Source organism: Microcaecilia unicolor, chromosome 6, assembly GCF_901765095.1.
Source record: "Microcaecilia unicolor chromosome 6, aMicUni1.1, whole genome shotgun sequence".
Classification (NCBI taxonomy): domain Eukaryota; kingdom Metazoa; phylum Chordata; class Amphibia; order Gymnophiona; family Siphonopidae; genus Microcaecilia; species Microcaecilia unicolor.
Genome location: NC_044036.1, coordinates 134,095,193 through 134,117,779, shown reverse-complemented (window position 1 = coordinate 134,117,779; position 22,587 = coordinate 134,095,193). Strand labels below are relative to the sequence as shown.

The 22,587-nt window shown below is 46.9% G+C and overlaps 2 protein-coding genes across 3 annotated transcripts in view; both read right to left on the bottom strand.

Annotated features, from left to right (window-relative positions):
- ZXDC (ZXD family zinc finger C) overlaps window positions 1-2,584 on the bottom strand; it is a 30,176-nt gene extending 27,592 nt beyond the window's left edge. Inside the window, exons 1-2 of the mRNA XM_030207386.1 lie at window positions 1,731-2,584; window positions 455-607 (exon numbers count right to left, since the gene is read on the bottom strand). Coding sequence (XP_030063246.1) covers window positions 455-607; window positions 1,731-2,484 — 907 coding nt within the window. The 5' untranslated portion in view covers window positions 2,485-2,584. The remainder of the gene's footprint in view (window positions 1-454; window positions 608-1,730) is intronic.
- UROC1 (urocanate hydratase 1) overlaps window positions 1-22,587 on the bottom strand; it is a 57,154-nt gene that overhangs the window by 3,338 nt on the left and 31,229 nt on the right. Inside the window, exons 18-20 of one of the 2 annotated variants that reach the window (XR_003942575.1) lie at window positions 19,783-19,864; window positions 18,558-18,657; window positions 11,262-11,516 (exon numbers count right to left, since the gene is read on the bottom strand). Coding sequence is in view for 1 of the 2 variants with exons in the window: in XM_030207387.1 (XP_030063247.1) it covers window positions 11,373-11,516; window positions 18,558-18,657; window positions 19,783-19,864 (326 nt within the window). In the remaining variant the exon portion in view is untranslated. Of the gene's footprint in view, window positions 1-11,030; window positions 11,517-18,557; window positions 18,658-19,782; window positions 19,865-22,587 lie in introns of those variants that run through there. The other variant, XM_030207387.1, reaches the window with a different exon arrangement.

Below are 22,587 nucleotides of genomic sequence, written 5' to 3'. Positions count from 1 at the left end.
CATGCAGAAGTAATATGGAATAATGTATGTTAGTTCTGTATTCCTATAAATGTTAATGATCTTTACCAAACTAGCTAGCAGCTGTCTGACCTTTGCTCTTTGGAATGCTGATAGTTGAATGTAATCTAGCCAGTGCATTTGTTTTCAAAGTTTGTATCCCATGATTTGATATATAACCAGTTAATTTATGACTTAATGCATTCTTAATAAAAGAGCAGAGGACCTGAGGGATTTTGAGACAGTTCTCTCCCAAACGCCTTTGAACTACATATATATTTTTTAATGGTGTGGTGTGTGTGTGTTTCCCTTGGTCTCCTAGAGCTGAAAATAAAGGACCAGGTATGATCTTGTTCTGGGCGGGGTAACAGGCAATCATCACTTGGCTTCAACAGCAAACATTTTTTTCCAAAAACTCTCAATAAGCACTTATTTAAGAGCTGTTCAAGACCCATACCTGTGTGAGTTCTCAAATGAATCTTCAGCCGGCAAGCTTTATCATATTGTTTAGTGCATCCCGGAAAAGAGCAAGAAAATGGTTCTTGCTCCCTGAAATGAACTCGATTATGTGAAAATAGTGCACTCACTGTGATAAAGGTTTTCTCACAACCTACAAAAAAAAATGATGAAAGAAATTAAGTATCCCTCATATTTTGATTCCACCTTAAAAAGCTGCAGGAGATGAAACACATGCATTTATAACAGATGGAAGCGGCAGCTCCCCTGCAGCGACTGCCCCCTCCCCCCTCTCCAATCCCAACGGGGCAGGAAGCTACTCACTGCACCTGAACAGCAATTGCCGCCCCCCCAATCCCTTTGGGGCAGGCTACTCACTGCACCTGCACGCTGGAGGCCGTCCCCTGCAGCAATTGCCCCCCCCCAAATCCCTTCGGGGCAGGAAGCTACTCACTGCACCTGCATGCAGGAAGCCGCCCCTGCAGTGATTCTCCACCCCCCCCCCCTCGGGGCAGGAAGCTATTCACTGCACCTGCATGCTGGAGGCCATCCCCTGCAGCAATTGCCCCCCCCCCCATCCCTTCGGGGCAGGAAGCTACTCACTGCACCTGCATGCAGGAAGCCGTCCCCTGCAGTGATTCTTCCCCCCACCCTCGGGGCAGGAAGCTATTCACTGCACCTGCATGCTGGAGGCCATCCCCTGCAGCAATTGCCCCCCCCCCCCCCCCCTCGGGGCAGGAAGCTATTCACTGCACCTGCATGCTGGAGGCCATCCCCTGCAGCAATTGCCCCCCCCCCATCCCTTCGGGGCAGGAAGCTACTCACTGCACCTGCATGCAGGAAGCCGTCCCCTGCAGTGATTCTTCCCCCCACCCCCGGGGCAGGAAGCTATTCACTGCACCTGCATGCTGGAGGCCATCCCCTGCAGCAATTGCCCCCCCCCCATCCCTTCGGGGCAGGAAGCTACTCACTGCACCTGCATGCAGGAAGCCGTCCCCTGCAGTGATTCTTCCCCCCCCCCTCGGGGCAGGAAGCTATTCACTGCACCTGCATGCTGGAGGCCATCCCCTGCAGCAATTGCCCCCCCCCCCCCCCCAATCCCTTTGGGGCACGAAGCTAGACACTGCACCTGCACGCAGGAAGCCGTCCCCTGCAGTGATTTCCCCCCTCCCCCCAATCCCTCGGGGCAGGAAGCTACTCACTGCACCTGCACGGCTGGAGGCAGTCCCCTGCAGCAATTGCCCCAGCCTACCCTTCTCCCCACCACCCCCCCGTACCAGGGAACTGGCAGGTGTAGGGCCTCTGCGGCTCGAAGTGGCTGCGCTGGTGGGCAGCCAGGCGGGCGGCGCTGGGGTAGCGCTGCCCGCAGGCCTCGCACTTCCGTCCGCTCCCCGCCTCGTGCATCCTGGCGTGCGCCTTCAGGTTGTAGACGGTGGTGAAGCTCTTGGTGCAGCCGGGGGCCTGGCAGGGGAAGGGGCGGCGCTTGTCGTGCGACTGCAGGTGGCGCTTCAGCTTGTAGGAGGTGGCGAAGGCCCAGGCGCAGCCCTCACGGTTGCACTTGTAGGGCCGCAGGGCGCGAGCGTGAGACACCAGGTGCAGCTTCAGCTGCCGTTTGCGCAGAAAGCTGCTGCCGCAGGCGGGCTCGGGGCAACGGTAGACCAGCACCAGCTCGCCCCCGCCCCGCCGGGCCGTCGGCTCGCTCAGCAGGAAGTTCGCCAACTGCCCTTCCAGGGTGTCGCTCAACAGGACGCCGGCGGCCTCGTCCAGCTCCCGGGCCTGCGGCTCGGCGGCGTCCTCCAGGCGAACCAGCAGCTTCGGGCTCTGGGCCTCCTCGGGCTGCTGCGGCGGCGGTTCCGACCCGCCTTCGGCCGCCTCCCGCACCACGTTAATGAGCACGAAGAAGGTGCCGGGCGCCGGCTCCCCGCCATCTTGCTGTGGCGGCGGTTGCTGGTTGTCCGGGGCGCCGCTGGTGCCACCGCGGCCGCCATGTTGGTTTCCTTCCCCCCGGGCCGGCGCCGCCTGCAGGTCCATCTTGGGAGAGATCTTTGTAGCAGGAGGGGGCGGAGGGAGAGAGGGGCGCGCGGGCACCCCCGAGCGCGAGCCAACCACCGCGCAGCTCCTTCCCTGGAGCTCTGCGTCACCAGCGGCGCGTCGGCGTCGCGTCAATTCGACGCCACCAGCAGCAGGCCCGAGAAAGTTGGGATTGAGAACAGGAGACGGCAGGGCAGCATGACGTCAAGAAGTTGAAGCTACGTTATCTTTCGTTCAGAGTACACTCAAAACTAAGCAAACACGTTTTATCATGTAGTTGACCTCTATATGTTTCCACATTATCACAAACAACCTGTTGCAGTGTTATTACAGCCCCCCCCCCAAGACGCCACATTGTGCCAAAAAATAACTCTAGGCGGCTTACTTTAAAGGCACACAAGAATCTCATTTGATATTCAACTTTACCAGGTCAGAAGTCATAGAGCATCAGCAAATTATAAACCCCTGAAATCCACTTTTACAAACCAGGTCTAACATAGACTTGCATCAAAGTTGTTATATAAGACCATACAGTTTATAAAATGGACTTCCATTCAGGCTGCTTCTTGAAATGGTGTTTTTGAACCTTCACATTTACTAGGTGAAAAAAAAATCTCTTCACCAATACAATGCCTGCTCAAGTGCTAGGCTGGCCCTATAACCAGCCCTTACAAATGACTACACAGCACTATGGAACTAATTACTACTCTAACCAATGAAGGGTTATTCCGTTGCAATAGTTCCTTTTTGTACATCCGTATGCAGCATAAGTCATGTTTCCAAATAGAACGGAGATAAAATAACAATGAACAACGACAACATGGATGCAGCTGACGATTGTTTGATTTGCTTTGGGTGGGAGAGACAGACTCAGCCTTGTGACGTCAGGCCTTCTTCTGTTCATTTTAAGTACATAATTACTGCCACACTGGGACAGACCAAAAGGTCCATCAAGCCCAGCATCCTGTTTCCAACACTGGCCAATCTAGGTCACAAATACCTGGTAAGATCCCAAAAAAGTTCAATACATTGTATGCTGCTTATCCCAGAAATAACAAAAACTAATGACAGAGTGTGTTCAACAAGTCAGCTCTATAGTGTCCTGTGAGGTAGAGTCTCATATGCCTGCCATGGCTCTTTATCTTTCACTCTAAGGTGAATCACTTGCTCGTGGTCTCTTCTTAATCATAGACTCTTCCCCCACCTCCTGATGTATTCACTATTTGATAGTATATCAATTTATTCATTCAAAGATGTATCCTTTTACTTGTAAAAATTCAAAATCTTGACCATAGCCATTCTTATAAATAAGCACACAGCACTTAACTTAAGTACATTGGTGTACTCTTGCACCCCGACAGGTCCCCGTTTCGTAACACTTTCTCAAGGGGGAGTATCACCATATCTAGTTCTTAGCTATCTAGTATCTTAGCTATCTAGTTCTTAGCTATCCTTAGCTACAGCTTCTGTGTGTGCCTCATCGCAATGAGGCACACACAGAAGCTGTAGCTAAGGATAGCAATGAGGCACACACAGAAGCTGTAGCTAAGAACTAGATATGGTGATACCCCCCCTTGAGAAAGTGTTACGAAACTGGGACCTGTCGGGGTGCAAGTGTACACCAATGTACATAAGTGCTGTGTGCTTATTTATAAGAATGGCTATGGTCAAGATTTTGAATTTTTACAAGTAAAAGGATACATCTTTGAATGAATAAATTGATATATTATCGAATAGTGAATACATCAGGAGGTGGAGGAAGAGTCTATGATTAAGAAGAGACCACGAGCAAATGATTCACCTTAGAGTGAAAGATAAAGAGCCGTGGCAGGCATATGAGACTCTACCTCACAGAACACTAAAGAGTTGACTTGTTGAACACACTCTGTCATTAGTTTTTGTTATTTTTGATGGATACTGAGTGAGGCCGTAAACTGTTGGGCAGTATCCCAGAAATAAGCAGTGGATTTTCCCCAAGTCAATTGAATAATGGTCTATGGACTTTTCCTTTAGGAAGCCATCCAGCTAATCGCCTTCACCACATTCTCTGGCAACGAATTCCAGAGTTTAATTACACGTTGAGTAAAAACATCTCCGATTCATATTAAATTTACTACTTTATAGCTTCATCGCATGCCCCCTAATCCTAGTATTTTTGGAAAGAGTAAACAAATGATTCACATCTACCCATTCCACTCCACTCATTTTATAGACCTCTACCATATCTCCCCTCAGCCGCCTTTTCTCCAAGCTGAAGAGCCCTAGCCGCTTTACCCTTTCCTCATAGGGAATTCATCCCATCCCCTTTATCATTTTCATCTCTTTACCTTTTCTAATTCCACTATATCTTTTTTGAGAGGCGGCGACCAGAATTGAACACATTCTTGGAAGGAACAGTGCAAGCCCTTCTTTGAAAGTTAGATCACGTCTGACGTCACGTCCATCCAACAGCTGGGGGTGAGGAAAAGGGAAGCAAGAGGAGTCTGGATGCAAAGGAATAAAACAGAATCTTCCCCACTGCTCTGTGTTACCACATCATTTCCATTCAACAACTGGGGAGTGACTATCTGCTGCGCATGCGCCCGGCTCTTAGGTTGTTATGGAGAGGAAAGCAATGGGACTAGCAGGGGAAAAAACTCCCAAATCAACGTACGATTGGATGTTCCTTTTGTTTCTAATAAATTTTATTTAATTTTTGTAATAAACTATTTGTAATAAATGTTATTAAAGTTTTGTAATAAAGTATAAACAAAACAGTAATGAAATCAGAATGTCCAGAATATCCAATGGACAAGTAACTATAAGCATAATTGTACAATCGTGTGTATATTTTTATGCAAAAAAATGTATTTTGATTTAAAAAATATAACAGGTAACCAACTAACAAAAACTGCTAGTACAAATCTGCCCAAGATGAGATAATCTTTAAGATTGTTTCAAATAATACCTTAATTTTATAGTAAGAAATTATCATAGCAAAAATAAACTATTGGTGAAACGCTTTAAGTATGACCTTCCACTGTTACAAAATGGGAGGTAAAGTTCACACTTAAAAAATTATAGGGCCTCTTTTGTCAAACCGTGACGTGCTGACAAGCCTATTCACCTTGAAGGGGTTTTGTCAGCATTGCCATGCGGGAACCATTAGTGCTGCTTGATAAAAGTAACATAGTAACATAGTAGATGACGGCAGAAAAAGACCTGCACGTCCATCCAGTCTGCCCAACAAGATAAACTCATATTTGCTGCTTTTTGTGTATACCCTACTTTGATTTGTACCTGTGCTCTTCAGGGCACAGACCGTATAAGTCTGCCCCGCACTATCCCCGCCTCCCAACCACCAGCCCCACCTCCCAATCACCGGCTCTGGCACAGGCACAGACCGTATAAGTCTGCCCAGCACTATCCTCACCTCCCCACCACCAGCCCTGCCTCCCAACTACCGGCTCTGGCACAGACCGTACAAGTCTGTCCAGCACTATCCCCGCCTCCAAACCACCAGTCCCACTTCCCACCACCGGCTCTGGTACAGACCGTATAAGTCTGCCCAGCCCTATCCCCGCCTCCCAACCACCAGCCCTGCCTTCCGATCTTGACTAAGCTCCTGAGGATCCATTCCTTCGGCACAGGATTCCTTTATGCTTATCCCACGCATGTTTGAATTCCGTTACCGTTTTCATTTCCACCACCTCCCGCGGGAGGGCATTCCAAGCATCCACTACTCTCTCCGTGAAAAAATACTTCCTGACATTTTTCTTGAGTCTGCCCCCCTTCAATCTCATTTCATGTCCTCTCGCTCTACCACCTTCCCATCTCCGGAAAAGGTTTGTTTGCGGATTAATACCTTTCAAATATTTGAACGTCTGTATCATATCACCCCTGTTTCTCCTTTCCTCCAGAGTATACATGTTTAGTTCAGCAAGTCTCTCCTCATACGTCTTGTAACGCAAATCCCATACCATAGATCAATAACATCATGATCAGGGACAGACTAAGATGGAGTGTTGAACAGGCATCTTGGCACCTTACCTAATGATGGGGAAAAGGAGAGGGAAGAGTTGGCAGTTGCCTCTGTTGTTGCTCTGTAGACCCCAGGCTTTGAGACAGTCCACACTGGACTCATTTGGTGTCCCTGCTCTTTAAGGGGTGCAGACCTTTTCAGCTGCGACAGTCGATGGTTTCTCCAGCAGCAATTTAAACATGGTTTCCTTGAGCCCTGCTCCCAGACTAGCTCTGCCACAGCCTGGAAGCTCTTTGTTGAGGACGGCCCACCGGGGTTGAACATGGAGAATCTCCCAGCTCTCACTTCCTCCCCTGGGAAAATTCGTGGCACGCACTCACACCAACAGTGTTTGGAAGAACTGACTGAGTATAGTGGCTAGTGTGGGTGAAGGCACTTCCAGGACGCCGGTGACTACGTTGGATATGCTGTGGGAAGCCATGTATACTCTCAACTCATCCTTAAAACAAGTTCTCATCTGAATTTAATGTGGTTTCTGGAACTCTGACTGTCCAGTCCCAGGCATTGAACCAACAGTCAGATAGAGTGACTGCCTTGGAGAAAAAAAGTGTCCAAGTGACAGGGAATCAGTGGAACTCTTAATAAAGGATAAGAAACTACTTGGAAGATAGAATATATGGAAAGTCAACTGAGAAAAAAAACCCCACATTCACATTTTCTAATTTTCCAAGGTCACCATTAATCACACCAGTTGAAATGGCTAGAAAATATTTTAAAGAAATGCTTAAGCTCTCCCATGAAGCTTTACCACCATCAGTGAAAGAAAATTATTTGGTATTGCCAGTGTGAAGATCTTCAGGAAGTGAATTGAACAGATTTTTCTGGAGCTTTTAACACAGCGGATCACTCTATTTGCCTTAGAACCTGACAGAGACTCTGTTCTAAAATTGTATTTTGGTTATATGGACTGTGAATTCTAGGGATCAAAGATTAGAATTTTCTCTGATTTGTCAAGGAGTACCCAGAAGAGGCACCAAGAGTTTTTGTCCCTTCGCCCTTGGGCTCAAGTTCTGGGAATGACTTTTTTTAAGTTCAGATTCCTTGTGTTTGTTGCCTTTGTTTTCAGAACAATTCTTATGTCTTTAGTGATCCTAAGCAAATGTGGAATTTGTGGTTTCTAAGGAAGAGCTGAAAATACAGACATGACCCTCATTGTTAATTTGGGATTATTGTAGGGCTGGCTGTGGTCTACCTCAGAAAATCTGTATTTGTTCTGTTGTAAGATTTCCTTTAATAATTTCCATATCTTAGTCTTAGTACTTAGAATTGAGGACAATTGATATTAGAATTTTTCTCCTATATTTTTCCAAAATATTATTTTTTCCCTCAGTTATACTGTAAGATGTGATTGTATAATTTGAAATATTAAAAATAAAAGTAAAGGAGGAGTCCTACCTTTTGGGCAAAACCAACTAGAGTCCTCTTGCTTTGTCATCCATGCAGGAGTGGAGGTGCAACCTTTGGCAGGGTTCCGGTGCCGTATTTGATCTTTGGGCACTGAGGCAGCCTACTCACTGACATCATAGGGGGTCCTTCACCACAAAAGGAAGACACCTTTGCAGCCCAGAGGGGCACACCCTGCCCCTTGGAGCACCAAGGAGCTTATTCTTCTTGTCATTATGGGGAAGCAGAAAGGGGGTGTTAGGCCAAAGGTTTCAACGCCGGCAGCATCAGGCCCAATGGACAAGCACGTCATGTCAGCTGCATTGAGGGATGTCGCTGGAACTCAGGTACTGTCTCCAACTGAGATTTCTTTCAGTCCTCCAGATAGAACTCCACCTCCTTTGCTTCTTGAGGTAGGGCTTTCCCAAGAGGTTCCCCATTTATCTGGAAAGCCTCTTGAGGGAACCACTGGTGATTTTGTTTTGTCTTTTATTAAGATTCCTGATAAAATTAATGTGGTTGTCCCTCAAGTGGAGGCTTTTCCAGAAGATAAGGAAGTGACTCTTAAAGATTTATGGATTTTAAACTCTCATATGGAGGGGACGTTGAAGTCTGTTATATCTCAGACAGTTTTCTTATCTGAGTAGGTGCTACAAAAGCACATTTGAATTTAGGAGTCTTGGGTAAAGAAGTTTCTGGCTTACAAGGACAGGTCTACATTACAGGCTACCTCAGCATCCTGTTTAAAATATTTTCATATGGTACATTGTAAATTTGAAATGGTAGAGAATGGTAGGAGGGCCTGTAATTTGAGATTCCTGAATTTTCCCCTCTATTTATATTTTTTCTCCTGCCGTATTATTTTGGAAATATCTCAAGAAGATATTGGGATTTGCTAATTCAGAAACTTTTCAAGTAAATAATTGTTATTATTTGCCATTGAGGAAAAAGACTCGATTAGATTAGGAAGAAGTAGATGATTGGAACCTTCCAGTATAAATCTGGGGGGGTGAGGAGGGGACTGCTTCACACTCACTCACCAGGCTGCCTCTAATTGATCTCCATGCCCTCATGGAGACGTGGTGGGGTGGCAGGTGGTGGTGGTGGTGGTGTTTGAAAATTTCTCTCATGTGCCCGAGGCACAGGAGGACCAGGAGGTTGTCTATGGCAAACTGAAATTTGGCTGCCTCCGAAGAGACATGACTGGTCATACTGAGGAAAATTCCTCCACATGAAGGAGATAAATCTATATAACTTGAATTGCATACACTGCCTCCCATTATATGCAAATGTCTTTCATGCATATTCATTGTGGATATCCTGAAAACCTGACTGGCAAGGAGAACTCCAGGACTGGACTTGGGAAACACTAATTTAAATCCTCCCTCTCTGAAACCCTGTTTCATACCACAGCAGCTGAAGCATAGTTGGTAAGTAGTCCAGTGTAGCACAGGGAGAGCCAGTTACAGAACAGTTTCCCTTTAATCACAAAATGAAACATAGCCAATGGATAAGCCTTGAAGTACAGCAGACATGCAAGCACCGGTACACTATAGTAAAGTGAAAAAGTGAGCAGGAAGAGTAGTTAGGTTTATGAGAGAACATATCACCAAGATTCAGGACTCCAGTGTTTCCTACTGTGCTGCTGAACATTCCCTGATAGGGCACTTATATGTTTAATCTAAGGCACCACAAAGAGCAAACAAGGATATACAAAATTAGAATGAAAATCTAGCTATAATAAATATCCATAATTATCTGATGTATACACTTAAGTAGAGGAAAAGCCTCAAAATCTAGAGGAACACTCCATCGTTGATGACATCAACATAAAGGAGGTCCTCTAAATCATCATAGGCAAAAACCTCTTTTTACAAAAGTATGGCTGATCTGCTCAAATACTTCACAAGAAAACCGTGTGAATATGAGGCAGTATTTTGAAACTTGGGCCGAAGTTGGGCCGTGGATGGTGTTTTTTTGACTGCTGAATATAAAAGATAAGTGCACCGATTAGTGAATATTCACACGGTTTTCTTGTGGAGTATTTGAGCAGATCAGCCATACTTTTGTAAAAAGAGGTTTTTGCCTATGATGATTTAGAGGACCTCCTTTATGTTGATGTCATCAACGATAGAGTGTTCCTCTACATTTTGAGGCTTTTCCTCTACTTTAGCGCACTTATATGTTTAAACATATAAGTGCTTTTGATTATCCAAGCCTGATTGTTTAGCCATAATGCATCAATATCATTAAAGTATAATGAAAACATAATGCTTACAGATTAATGACCTAAATAACAATATGATCACAGATCAGTCTAGAACCCAGAGACTTTCAGTACAGTACAAATACTTGAAAAAAAACCCAAAGGAGACCCAAGCGTACCACCAGCAGCGTGAAGAAATAGAAGTGGTGATATTCCGAAGTGCTGCTCAGCTTTCCTGTTGCTAATGATGCTATTTCAGATGTTTGGTCTGCCTTTCTAGATAACGGTGAAGAAGGGTTACAGAATTGTTACAGATCAGGTACAGGAAGACACTTCCCAAAATAACTAAGGGACCTTTTTACAAAGGTGCGCTAAAAAATGGCCTGCGGTAGTGTAGACGTGTTTTGTGAGGGCGCAAGATCATTTTTTCAGTGCACCTGTACAAAAATGCCTTTTTAAAATTTTTGCTAAAAATGGATGTGTGGCAAAATGAAAATTGCCGTGTGTCCATTTTGGCTCTGAGACCTTACCGCCAGTCATTGACCTAGCAGTAAGGTCTCACACAGTAACCGGGCAATAATGTTCTATGTGCGTAGAATGACGATTACCACCCGCGCGCCAGAAAATAAAAATATTTTCTGGTGCACCTAGCGGACGCATGTCAAAAATGAAACTACCGCAAGGGCCACACAGTAGCCAGGCGGTAACTCAAAACTGACGTGAGTTGGGCATGCATTGGCGCCTAAGCGGCTTAGTAAAAGGGCCCCTGACAATCCTAGCGGGTAGACGGGGCAGCAGAGAGGCAAAGTGACTTGGCTAAGTTGCCAGTGGGGACACATGGGATTAGAATCCTGGATTCCCTAATTCTCAGCCCATCACTGTAACCACCAAGAGTTAGCTCTGTACTTATTTAGCCATATTAACGAGTTATGTGCATAGTCAGTAAACAGGTCCCATTATGAGGAATGGGGCTTGAGTTTTTTAATTTGTATTAAATTGTATTAACATGCATTAACTCAGTTTAGTAAATAGAGACCTTGGACTGTAAGCTCTTTGCAGGAGATGTGTAATCTTCATTGTCTGTATGGACAATAGCTGTTGTTTTGTTATCCTCTATGGTGTAAACAAAAAAACTGTTCTTCAGTCATTCCAGGGCACCACATCCACTGAAGCGGTCACAGGGAAAAGGAGGGGGGGGGCACTGCAGCATCATAGGGGGCACAGAGAAAAAGACAACAGTGTAGGACCACACTCGGAAGGGCACTCCGGTGACTCCCATCAGTGACCATGCAGGGCCCTCTCCAGGATGTTTGAATCCTCCACAAGATGTGGCAGAGTCACTATCAAGTTGTCGGCCTCGTCCATTGTCCTGCGAATTGTTTCATAAGCATGGGTGTTACCGGACCAGCAGCGCCTTGCTACCTGTTGACAGGGCGGAAGAGAGGTTAAGCTGCATGGTTCCACATACTCATGAACTTATGTGCTGGAATTTTAGTGGAAACGGAGATTTAAAAAAAAAAACTTTAAAAACAAAAATACAAATTCCTCAGCGACCCTCCAGACCGGTCAAGACGCGTGGGTTATGTCCTCCTACCAGCAGAGGGAGACTGAGAAAACACTAAGCTTTTGAAGCCTGTATATATAACCTGTGCAGAACCTCCACTAGCCAGTATTTTCTCAGTCTCAGCAGAGGTAGCAGTTGACAGCCTGTGCAGTCTCCAATAATCTGGTGAGGTAGTTTGTCATTGGGTCGTAGGATTTTTTTCCTTCCAAACTTTATTCTGTTGCAGTACCCTGTACGTGTGTGTAAAAAAAAAAAAAAAAAAAAAAAAAGTGCTTTGGGGCCCTGGGTCTGGTGGGGCCCAGTTTTTCCCCCTGGGGTGTTACACCTATGTTTGGGTCCCTCCCCCTGTGCTGCTCTCTATTTCTGTTTGCTTGGCAGCTTTGTGCCTCGGCTGCTTTCTCAGTATTGTAGCCTTGAGTGCCTTACAATTTCCAGATGCCAGAGTTAGAGTACGATGCCTTTAAGGTCAGTTATTCTATTTCATTTTGCTTGCCAGCTTTGTGCCTCGGCTGCTTTCTCAGTATTGTAGCCTTGAGTGCCTTACAATTTCCAGATGCCAGAATTAGAGTACTGTGCCTTTAAGGTCAGTTATTCTATTTCGTTTTGCTTGGCAGCTTTGTGCCTCGGCTGCTTTCTCAGTATTGTAGCCTTGAGTGCCTTACAATTTCCAGCTGCCAGAGTTGGAGTACTGTGCCTTTAAGGGCATTTATTTCTTTATTTTCAGCGGACCGAACGGGGGTTTTGATTCCTTGCTGGAACGAGAGAGCAGCGCTTTCTCCAGTGCTTTTGCAGTGTGAGTGAGTTTTTGGTTTGGCGCGTTTGTGGAACAGCTTTTCCCTTCCCTCGTGGTTTATGGCGGCCCAGCTCCTCCGATGTCGCGCGTGCTCGTGGCGAGGGGTAGAGGCGCCAGGCGCTCAGTGTAGCTTTGCGGTGCACCTATAAAGGTGGCTGCGGCACCCCCCGACTTGACCGCGGAGGGATCGATGGTGTCGGGAGTCTCCGGGTCAGCGGGAGCGTAGGCAGGGCCACTGTCAGCGGGAACAGTTTCGGCGGGAACAGCCGCCATATTGAGTCTGACGCGGCCCGTGGAGCCGGCTGGTTTTGGGCCTGCGGCCTCCGTTTTTGGCACAAAAGGGCCTAATGACGGTCCAGGAATGGTGGGCTTTCCTCCAGATTTTGTCTGGACGCGGTATCAGGCCTGGAGAACGGGACCCCCCCCTCCCCTCCCCCCAATTGGAAGAGGGGGCTATTTCCGTCTTGGCTGAGAGACCACGGTTAGAGTGGTCAGAGGACAGGCAATGTTTTTCTCCTGTAGCTGCAGAAGCTGCGCTTAGTGATCTGGGGGAGTCAGATGGAATTGACGGCTCTCAGGAGCAGGATTGTTGGATTCCTGGAGAGGATCCTTCAGTAGTGCGGATTTTCCATAGAGATGAGCTGTCAGAACTCATAGATCAGGTGTCGTCCACCCTTCAGTTTGGTCCTGAGGTGGCTTTGGGGGAAACTCTCCAGGATCCGTTGGTGAAGGGCATTCAGCGTCAGGCATGATCCTTCCCTATGAACAAGGATCTCCGGGAGATGATTTGTCAGGAATGGGATTTGCCGTGTAAGGTGGCAAAGGCAATGGCGAGGCTTTATCCCCTCCCTCAGGACGATAGGGATTCCTTTAAGGCTCCCACGGTAGATGCAGTAGTGACGGCAGTAATTATAGCTACGGCTATCCCGGTTGATGGAGGAACGGCCCTCCGTGATCCTCAGGATAGGAAGTTGGGATCTTTTCTCAAGCGTAGTTTTGTTTTGTCGGCTCTAGCCCTGCAGGCCTCGGTTTGTGGGGGTCTGGTAGCTCGGGCATGTTTTCGTTGGGCCGAGAAGCTCCTGGATGATTCGGTAGATGTTGGTTCTTCTGGGGGTCAGGAGTTAGCCGACTTGGACATGGGTTCATCCTTTTTGTCTGAGGCTTTTATGATTTGTTGCCTACTTCAGACAAAAAATATGGCTATGGTTGTGGGTCTCTGCCACTTAAGGGAGCTATGCTCTTTGGAGAAGATTTGGACAAGTTAGTGTGAGGTCTTAGTGATACCAAGGTTCTATGGCTTCCAGATTTTCGGTTCAAGGCAGGGGCCAGAACTAGTTCCTCTCTGGGACGGTTTAGGGAGGCTCAACGGTATAGGCCGGGCAGATCGAGTGGGACCTACCCCTAGCTGTCTGTTTGTCCAATTTAGATTGTAAGCTCTGTTGAACAGGGACTGTCTTTTCATGTTAATTTGTACAGCGCTGCATAAGTCTAGTAGTGCTATAGAAATGTTTAATAGTAGTAGGACCTCTAGGGGTCGGTTTTTCCAGCGCACACAGTTCTTTCGTGAGAGTCGTCGCGGAGGGCGTGGCTTTTCCGCGGGAGGTTAGTATTCAGGCCACAATTCCCAATGAAGGTGTGCGGGCTCAGGCTCTGGTGCATGTTGGGGCTCGGCTGAGTCTGTTTTACCAGAGTTGGGCCCAAATCAGGTCAGATCAGTGGGTTCTCAAGGTGTTTCGAGGCGGATGTGCGCTGGAATTCGAAAGCTGTTCTCCCGAAGTGTTTCTGGAATCCCTCTGTCGGTCTTGGAGCAAGAGGGCAGCAGTGAGGGACACTCTGCGGTGGCTGCTCGCGTTGGGAGCCGTGGTTCCTGTTCCTTCAGATCAGCAACGCTCAGGGTGCTATTTGATCTATTTTGTGGTCCACAAGAAAGAGGACACTTTTCGTCCCATTTTAGATCTCAAAAGGGTCAATGCGGCACTCAAGGTGCCCTCTTTCCGGATGGAGACGTTGCGGTCGGTCACTGGTGCGGTCAGGAAAGGAGAGTTTCTCACTTCCCTGGATTTGACGGAAGCTTATCTTCACTTTCCTTTGTGCAGCCTTTTGGTTCCAAGTTACAGGGTCCGATTCGTCGGTTCCTTGCAGAGAAGGCGCCGACGGCCCGTACTTATCGTCAGGTCCTGGGCCTGATGGCGGCGACCATAGAGGTAGTTCCGTGGGCCAGGGCGCACATGCGTCAGGTACAGTCAGCTCTGCTCAGTCGTTGGTCCCCTCTGTCGCAGGACTTGGAAATGTGTTGTCCGCTGTCGGTGGCCCCTCGTCTCAGTCTCCGCTGGTGGCTCAGTCCGCGCAATTTGGGAAAGGAATGCCGTTGGAGTCCCCACGGGGGCTGGTAATGGTCACGGATGCCAGTCTGCAAGGTTGGGGGGCACATTGTCTCAGTCAGGTAGCTCAAGGCCGGTGGTCTCGGGCAGAAGCAGAGTGGTCCATCAACCGGCTGGAAACTCGGGCCATTCGGGTGGCGCGCCAGGCCTTGACGTCGGTGGTTCGCCACAAGGCAGTCCGAGTGCTCTGTGACAATGCCATGGCAGTAGCATATGTCAACCGTCAAGGGGGGAACAAAGAGCCTTGGCGGCGCAGTTGAACTCATCTTCAGGCTCTCTTGGCAGCGCATGTGGCCGGGGTAGGTCACATAGATGCAGATTATCTCAGCAGGCACACTCTAGATCCCAGAGAGTGGTCTTTTCTTCGGTCAGTGTTCCAGTGAGTTGTGTCGGTCTGGGGACTTTCGGTGATCTTAGCGCAACGGCTCGCTATGCGCAAGTTCAGAGATTTTTTTTTTTCAGTCGCTGAAGAGACCCTTGAGCGGAGGAAATCGACACTCTTCTGTTGCCTTGGCTTCGGGAGTGACTGTATGTGTTTCCTCTGTGGCTGTTAGTCGGTCGAGTAATATAGCGCATCGAACATCACTCCGGTCGGGTGATTCTGGTAGCTTCGGATTGGCAGCGTCGACCATGGTATGGAGACCTGGTGCGGTTGGCAGGGGCGGCGGCCCTGCCTTTGTTGGGATCAGTTCTGTGTCAAGGCCCGATAATCATGCCGGATCCGGCTCGGTTTTCGCTTATGGTTTGGCTCTTGAGTGGCACAAGTTGAAGAAGAAGGGGCTTTTGTCCAGTGGCTTTGCTACGATGTTGAGTTGCCGTAGACGATCCACTTCCTTGGTGTATGTCCGGGTTTGGAGAATCTTTGAGCACTGGTGTGAAGACCATCGAGTTCGGCCGTTTCACTCTTCGGTGGCGGAAGTTTTGGAATTTTTGCACGATGGTGTTGATAGAGGTCTGGCCTTGTCTACACTGAAGGTTCAGGTGGCAGCTTTGTCATGTTTTCGTGGGAAGCTTCAGTGAAAGTCCTTCGCGTCTGTGCCTGAGGTAGTGCGTTTTTTGAAGGGTGTTAAGTTGCTGCGTCCGCCTCAGTGACGGATGGTGCCTCCGTGGGATTTGAAGCTAGTTTTGGATGCTTTGATCAGGCCTCCGTTTGTGCCTCTGGTATCGGCATCTTGTAAGGATTTATCTTTAAAGGCGGTCTTGTTGGTGGCGATTACTTCAGCACGGAGTGTTTCAGAGCTTCAGGCTTTGTCTTTTAGGGAACCATTTTTGTCCTTTCTGAGGGAAAGGTTTCGTTGCGGACGGTGCTTTCCGAGTTCCATGTTAATCAGGTCATCTCTCTGCCAGTGTTGGGTGATATGGCTGGAGATTCGGAGCAGCGTGGTATTGCCAAGCTGGATGTCAGGAGAGTTTTGAGTTGTTATCTCTCTGGAACTCAGGACTTCAGAGCCTCTGACCGTTTGTTCGTTCTTCATGGTGGCCCAAAGAAGGGTGCAGCGGCTCCTAAGGTGACCATAGCATGGTGGTTGAAGGAGGCGGTTGCATCTGCTTACTTGGTGAAGGGTCCTGTGGTTCCTAGGGGCTGGTCTGCTCATTCCACTAGGGGAATGGCAGCCTCGTGGGCGGAGAATAGTATGATTTCTCTGTTAGATATTTGTCGGGCTGCGGTTTGGTTTTCGTTGCATTCCTTTGTGAAGCATTATAGGATTCCTGTGCATGCAAAGGACGAGGTGCGCTTTGGGGCAGCAGTTTTGACCTCTGGCCTTAGTAGGTCCCTCCCATAAGTTAGTTACTGCTCTGGTACGTCCCACGCGTCTTGACCGGTCTGGAGGGTCGCTGAGGAAGGTGAAATTAGATCTTACCTGCTAATTTTCTTTCCTCTAGACCCTCCAGACCGGTCAAGAGCCCGCCCTGTCTGTATTGGAGGCCAGGAGGTATTTGTTGGATAATTCTTGGCTGCTGTAAATTGTTGTTTCTCTAATTGCAGACTGTTTATTTCTGTTTTGTGATAGGAGTCCGGGACAGGTGGGGCTCTTCTTTGATAGTCCACCTGTAGAAGCCCAACTGTTTTATCAAAGGCAAAGGAACATGTTTCCGTAAGAGCAAGCGGAAGATGTTTCTTGTTTTTGCAGTTTACTGTGACCACGTACAGGGTTGCTAGTTGTTGTTAGTGTTTTTTGTTTCTCTGCTTTGTCAGGGTTATACTGGCTAGTGGAGGTTCTGCACAGGTTATATATACAGGCTTCAAAAGCTTAGTGTTTTCTCAGTCTCCCTCTGCTGGTAGGAGGACATAACCCACGCGTCTTGACCGGTCTGGAGGGTCTAGAGGAAAGAAAATTAGCAGGTAAGATCTAATTTCACCTTTTGCAACAGCAAAAGAAAACTTTAGTTTACAGTTGTCTATCTACAGACCTATGTTTTTTTTTTTTTTTGCTTACATTGCTGTCTTAAACAATTAAAAACCTCTTTAAATGCCCATTTTATACACACGATTGTGTTGAATTCCTGAGGAGATCTTAGTGGGAAAGCTTCTGAATCAGATTCTCAAGGGTAGGGGACGACAGTATGCGTGCGTGTGGCAGACAGGTGTGTATGTGGTATGCAAATTATAGCATTATCTCCAAAGGGCTTGGGGGTAGGTATAACTTAGTACATGAGATTTCCCGGGGGGGGGGGGGGGGGTCAAGTCAATTTTATAAAAGTACCCAGGTACATATGTTGCCTTTATAAAATTACTCCCCCCATCATGAAATCTATTGTACAAAGTTATACCTGTTCCCAGGCACTACAAAAGGATGTGTTGGTCCTTCAGACTGCCCGAGGGTGGTTTTCAGAACCCATTTACTCTAAAACTGCCCACTTGTCCTGCAGATACAAATAGGAATTGTTCTATATCGAGTGAAGACATTCCACAGGACTGGGTTAGAGCAGGAGATGCAATAACAGACATAGTTTTGCAGGAAAAAGCAGACACACTGTAGTACTTTTACCCTGGAAGATATTTAAAGGGACAACACAGGCATTTGTCTCCTTTGAGAACTGATGGACTTTGCATATACCCGTGTTGATTTGAAAATTGCCCTATATGAGCAGAGCTGATGCATCAACTTAGGCAAAAGTTCAGCCTTGTAACCCCCCTCAATTTTTAGGCCTGTAGGCCACTCCCCCACCCCACCCCTTAAAAAAATGTTGATAATTAAATGAACAATTGTGGTCACCTCAATAGTACCGCTCCTATAACAATCCTGTAAGAACAGAACTACATACTGATATGCTTCCAGTCTGTCTGGCTTTCAAGATCTATCAGCTCCCCCCCCCCCCCCCCACCCCCGAAAGCTGGAAGGGAAGGAGATGGGATTCGATATACTGCCTTCCTGTGGTTACAGTCCAAGCAGTTTACATATTATATACAGATACTTAAATTTTGTAGCTGGGGCAATGGAGGGTTGTGACTTGCCCAGAGTCACAAGGAGATGCGGTGGGAATTGAACCAGAGACACCAAAAGGCATCGGTGAGTTTCACACAGCTTGCAATCAAAACAAAAAGTGGAAAGAGCCAACCAGAATGTCCAGGACGATCAAAGTTTATTTCCAAAATAGATAGCTGATCAAACAACCCAACACCCAACAAGGAATACTGCTTGAAATCCAGTTCTGTCCTAGATTGCACTAATGAGATTATCTATTGCATTATGTACCACATCTTACAGCAGGTTTATACTCACTCCGTTGGAAACATCCCAGCTAAGCATCATCTTAGCTCGATTCTGAGCTTCTTTAGATCCATCCAGGACAAGGCCAAATCCTCCATTTATAACTTCACCCCTTAAAAATCAAACACATCTTTTTCAGCTGTTTGTTCTAAAAATCAATCCCTCAACAGTCTGTAAATATGGTGAATTGGGGAACCTATAGATGGCTCTGGAAACTGGATGTAGCACAAGCATTCATAGTGCCTCACTCATCTATTTTTATGTCACCGGCACTATGGACTGGAAAAATCTTGTCCTCTTTTTCATACTGCTCTAAAGACACATTTTTAGTAGTATTTGATCCCTAATAAAGGGCTTGATTTCTGGCTCTAAACCTTAACCTGAAACTGGAATTACAACTGCATTACCTGCCTAATTTGAGGTGTTTGATTTATGAATGTTAGGATGATGTTTAATGGTTCTTTTGTATAAAAGGTACGTTAGTTTCTCTTTCCTATTTTAGTAATTGTTGTTATCTTATAATTTGTGTGAACCATTCTGATTTGCTGTGCAATAAGTTACAGTACAGTAAAATAATAAATGATAATAATATTTGAATTATCAGTTTTGGAAGCAAAGTCAAATGAATGGAACCAGTTGCCAGTAAACTTAAGGATGACGGCTGACACACCTTTGTTTATTTTTCTTGGTACGCTGTGATTTATTCCCTACAGGTACTGTAGGTATTTGCTCTGTCCGTAGTGGGCTCACAATCTAAAACACCTAAAATATGGGCTTGGCACATTTTAATGCAGGACGTTCCGGAGAGCTAAACCAATATTTAAGACGCCGACATTTTAAGGATTTTCTTTCTTTTTTTCTTTGTAGGTCCCACACTAATTTTCCATCAGCACGTGGTACTTGCCAACAATTAATGTGGGAGTACTTACCGTCACAGTGGGAATCGAACCCAGTTTCCCCAGTTCTCAAGCCCACTGCTCAACTTTTCTCACAGGCTTTCAACAGTGTTTAACAGTATTTAATAGATGCTGCTTGATTTCCTGAATTAAATATGATCTCCTATAATATCTGTGAGTGAAGCCCTGTATAATGTACTGTAAAGTAACTGCCATTGCTTGCAGGTTAACCCTCATGCCTCACTGAGACTTGTAACTGCTGAATGGAGAAAGAGGTATGGAGTAGACGAGAACCGAACACTGTTCACCTTCTGATACTAAGGGGAAAGCGTTTCACTCACCAGCCTACACCACCACCATTGTGTAGGGAAACCCAGGTGGCTCCTCGAAACGCATCGCCCACAAAGTTCTGCACCGCCATGTCTGAAAAGAAGACAACAACATATCTGTTAGGATTGATCATTTACGGGTTAAAAGCTGAACTGTACCCTAATCAAGAAGCAGCAATACGTTTAGTAAATTTAAGGCCATGTAAAGGATTCTACTATATTAGTTTCATCTGTGATAGCAGTTTTAGTGACGTGTCCTGAGAGGACAGCAGAGGGCAGACACTAACTTGTAGGCAACACTAGAAATAAATGAACAGAACTCATGGAACCAGGAAGAATAGACGGGGAAAGGGCTGAAGGAAGGCTTTCTCCCAGAATCCATTTTGAAACTTTAGGCAAACCTATGGATTTGGGTCAGTTTAGGAAAGTCAGGGCTGGTTGGGACAGTGTGTTTCCTTGAAAGATATGGTAAACCCCATCAGATCAGTATTGGATTGCAATCTCAAAAAAGATATTGTAGAATTAGAAAAGGTGCAGAGAAGGGCAACGAAAATGATAAAGGGGATGGGACGACTTCCCTATGAGAAAAGGCTAAAGTGGCTAGGGCTCTTCAGCTTGGAGAAAAGGCGGCTGAGGAGAGATATGATAGAGGTCTATAAAATAATGAGTGGAGTGGAACGAGTAGATGTGAAGCGTCTGTTTACGCGTTCCAAAAATACAAGGACTAGGGGGAATGCGATGAAGCTACAATGTAGTAAATTTAAAACGAATCAGAGAAACTTTTTCTTCACTCAACGTGTAATTAAACTCTGGAATTCGTTGCCAGAGAATGTGGTAAAGGCGGTTAGCTTAGCGGAGTTTTAAAAAGGTTTGGACAGCTTCCTAAAGGAAAAGTCCATAGACCGTTATTAAATGGACTTGGGGAAAATCTACTCTTTCTGGGATAAGCAGTATAAAATGTTTTGTACTTTTTTGGGATCTTGTCAGGTATTTGTGACCTGGATTGGCCACTGTTGGAAACAGGATGCTGGGCTCAATGGACCTTTGGTCTTTCCCAGTATGGCAATGCTTATGTACTTACGTACTTATTATTTCTTATCACTAATAAAACGTTCCTAAGTGTACATACTGGGGTTGCAGAGTGACTGGTATTTGACTGACCTGGCTGGTTGTCATTAAGGAAAGCCACCAGTGGTTGACAGGACTTTTTAACCAGCTAATGGAAGTGCCAAGTTTCTGCCAACCAGTGGAGACAAACATCCTTCCACCTCTCCTGCAGATTTTTTTCTTGCTAATGCAAGAGTCAGTCCAAGCATGTTGTAATAGAGCTCAGGTTGGGGTCCGAGTCACCATGTGTTGCTCGAATTTCTGGGTACCATGGGAGTCTCTCCTCTTCCTGGCATCCTCAGAGTGGAGGAGCACATGCTGACTTGTTCCCAGTCCATGCCTTTACACCAAACCACTGGTGCCACCAGCGCCAGTGGCGTAGCCAGACAGCCAATTTTGGGTGGGCCTCAGCCCAAAGTGGGTGGGCACAAAATTTTCTCTCTGCCCCGCCCCCTTCCTCCCCCTATTCTCCACCTCTCCCCCAGCACCTCCCAACTCAAAATAGAAACAGAAACACTTTAGCTCATGAGGAAAGTGACATCCGCTATGCACATTTCTCAAGCTATCATATTTCAGTTAAGATTCAAAATAAAATAAAATGCCTTTTCTACCTTTGTTGTCTGTCATTTTCTTTTTCCATCATGTTGATCCAGTTTCTCTTTTGAACTTTCCAATCTTTCTGCTATTTCTCCTTCAAGCAGCTGCTGTCCATTTGTCTTTTTCTCCTCTCTTGTTCCATTCCCTCACTTCACTTGCCTCTGACATATTGACCTTTCCATTTTAGCTCTTTCCTCTCTTTTTTTTTCTTTTTTTTTCTCTGTCCACCCAAATTTTATCCTAACCCCCTTTCCTTTGTTTTACTTTTCAGATACCTGTCAGATTTCCATTTCCTTTCCACACACTAGTTCTCCTATTCCCCATCTCTCTACTTCCCCAGCCATCCATTCCCTTCCATCTTCAATCTATTCCTCATTACTATATTTCTTTCCCCTGTAATCACCATCTTCCTCGCGTTTATTTCCTTGCCACCCCCTTGGCCTCTCCCACATGGTTCCACCTTTCCCAGTGTCTCTCTCCCTCCACCCTTCTAGCCCAGCATCTGCTCCCTCTCTTCTCCCCACCCTTCACCCCCTCCCAGCATCTCTCTGTCACTTCTTTCTTTCGTCTTGCCCCCCTCTCCTGTGATCCAGTGTGGCCAGGATTTCCCCCACTCCTTCCCTAATGTCCACACACACGTCCAGAACCTCTCCCTTCCCTTCAGCCGGCTCCACTTTGTCTTCCTCACCTCCCCCCCACACGTCCAGAACCTCTCCCTTCCCCCCCCCCCACACGTCCAGAACCTCTCCCTTCCCTTCAGCCGGCTCCCCTTTGTCTTCCTCACCTCCCCCACACGTCCAGAACCTCTCCCTTCCCCCACACATGTCCAGAACCTCTCCCTTCCCTTCAGCCAGCTCCCTGTGTCTTCCTCACCTCCCCCACACGTCCAGAACCTCTCCCTTCCCCCACACACGTCCAGAACCTCTCCCTTCCCTTCAGCCAGCTCCCCTGTGTCTTCCTCACCCCCCCCCCCCACACAAGTCCAGAACCTCGCCCTTCTCCCACACACGTCCAGAACCTCTCCCTTCCCTTCAGCCCCCTCCCCTTGCAGGGCGAGCAGACCACTGTCTTCCTCACCCTCTCCCACCCCCGCCGCAGCGCTTGTATTCGACG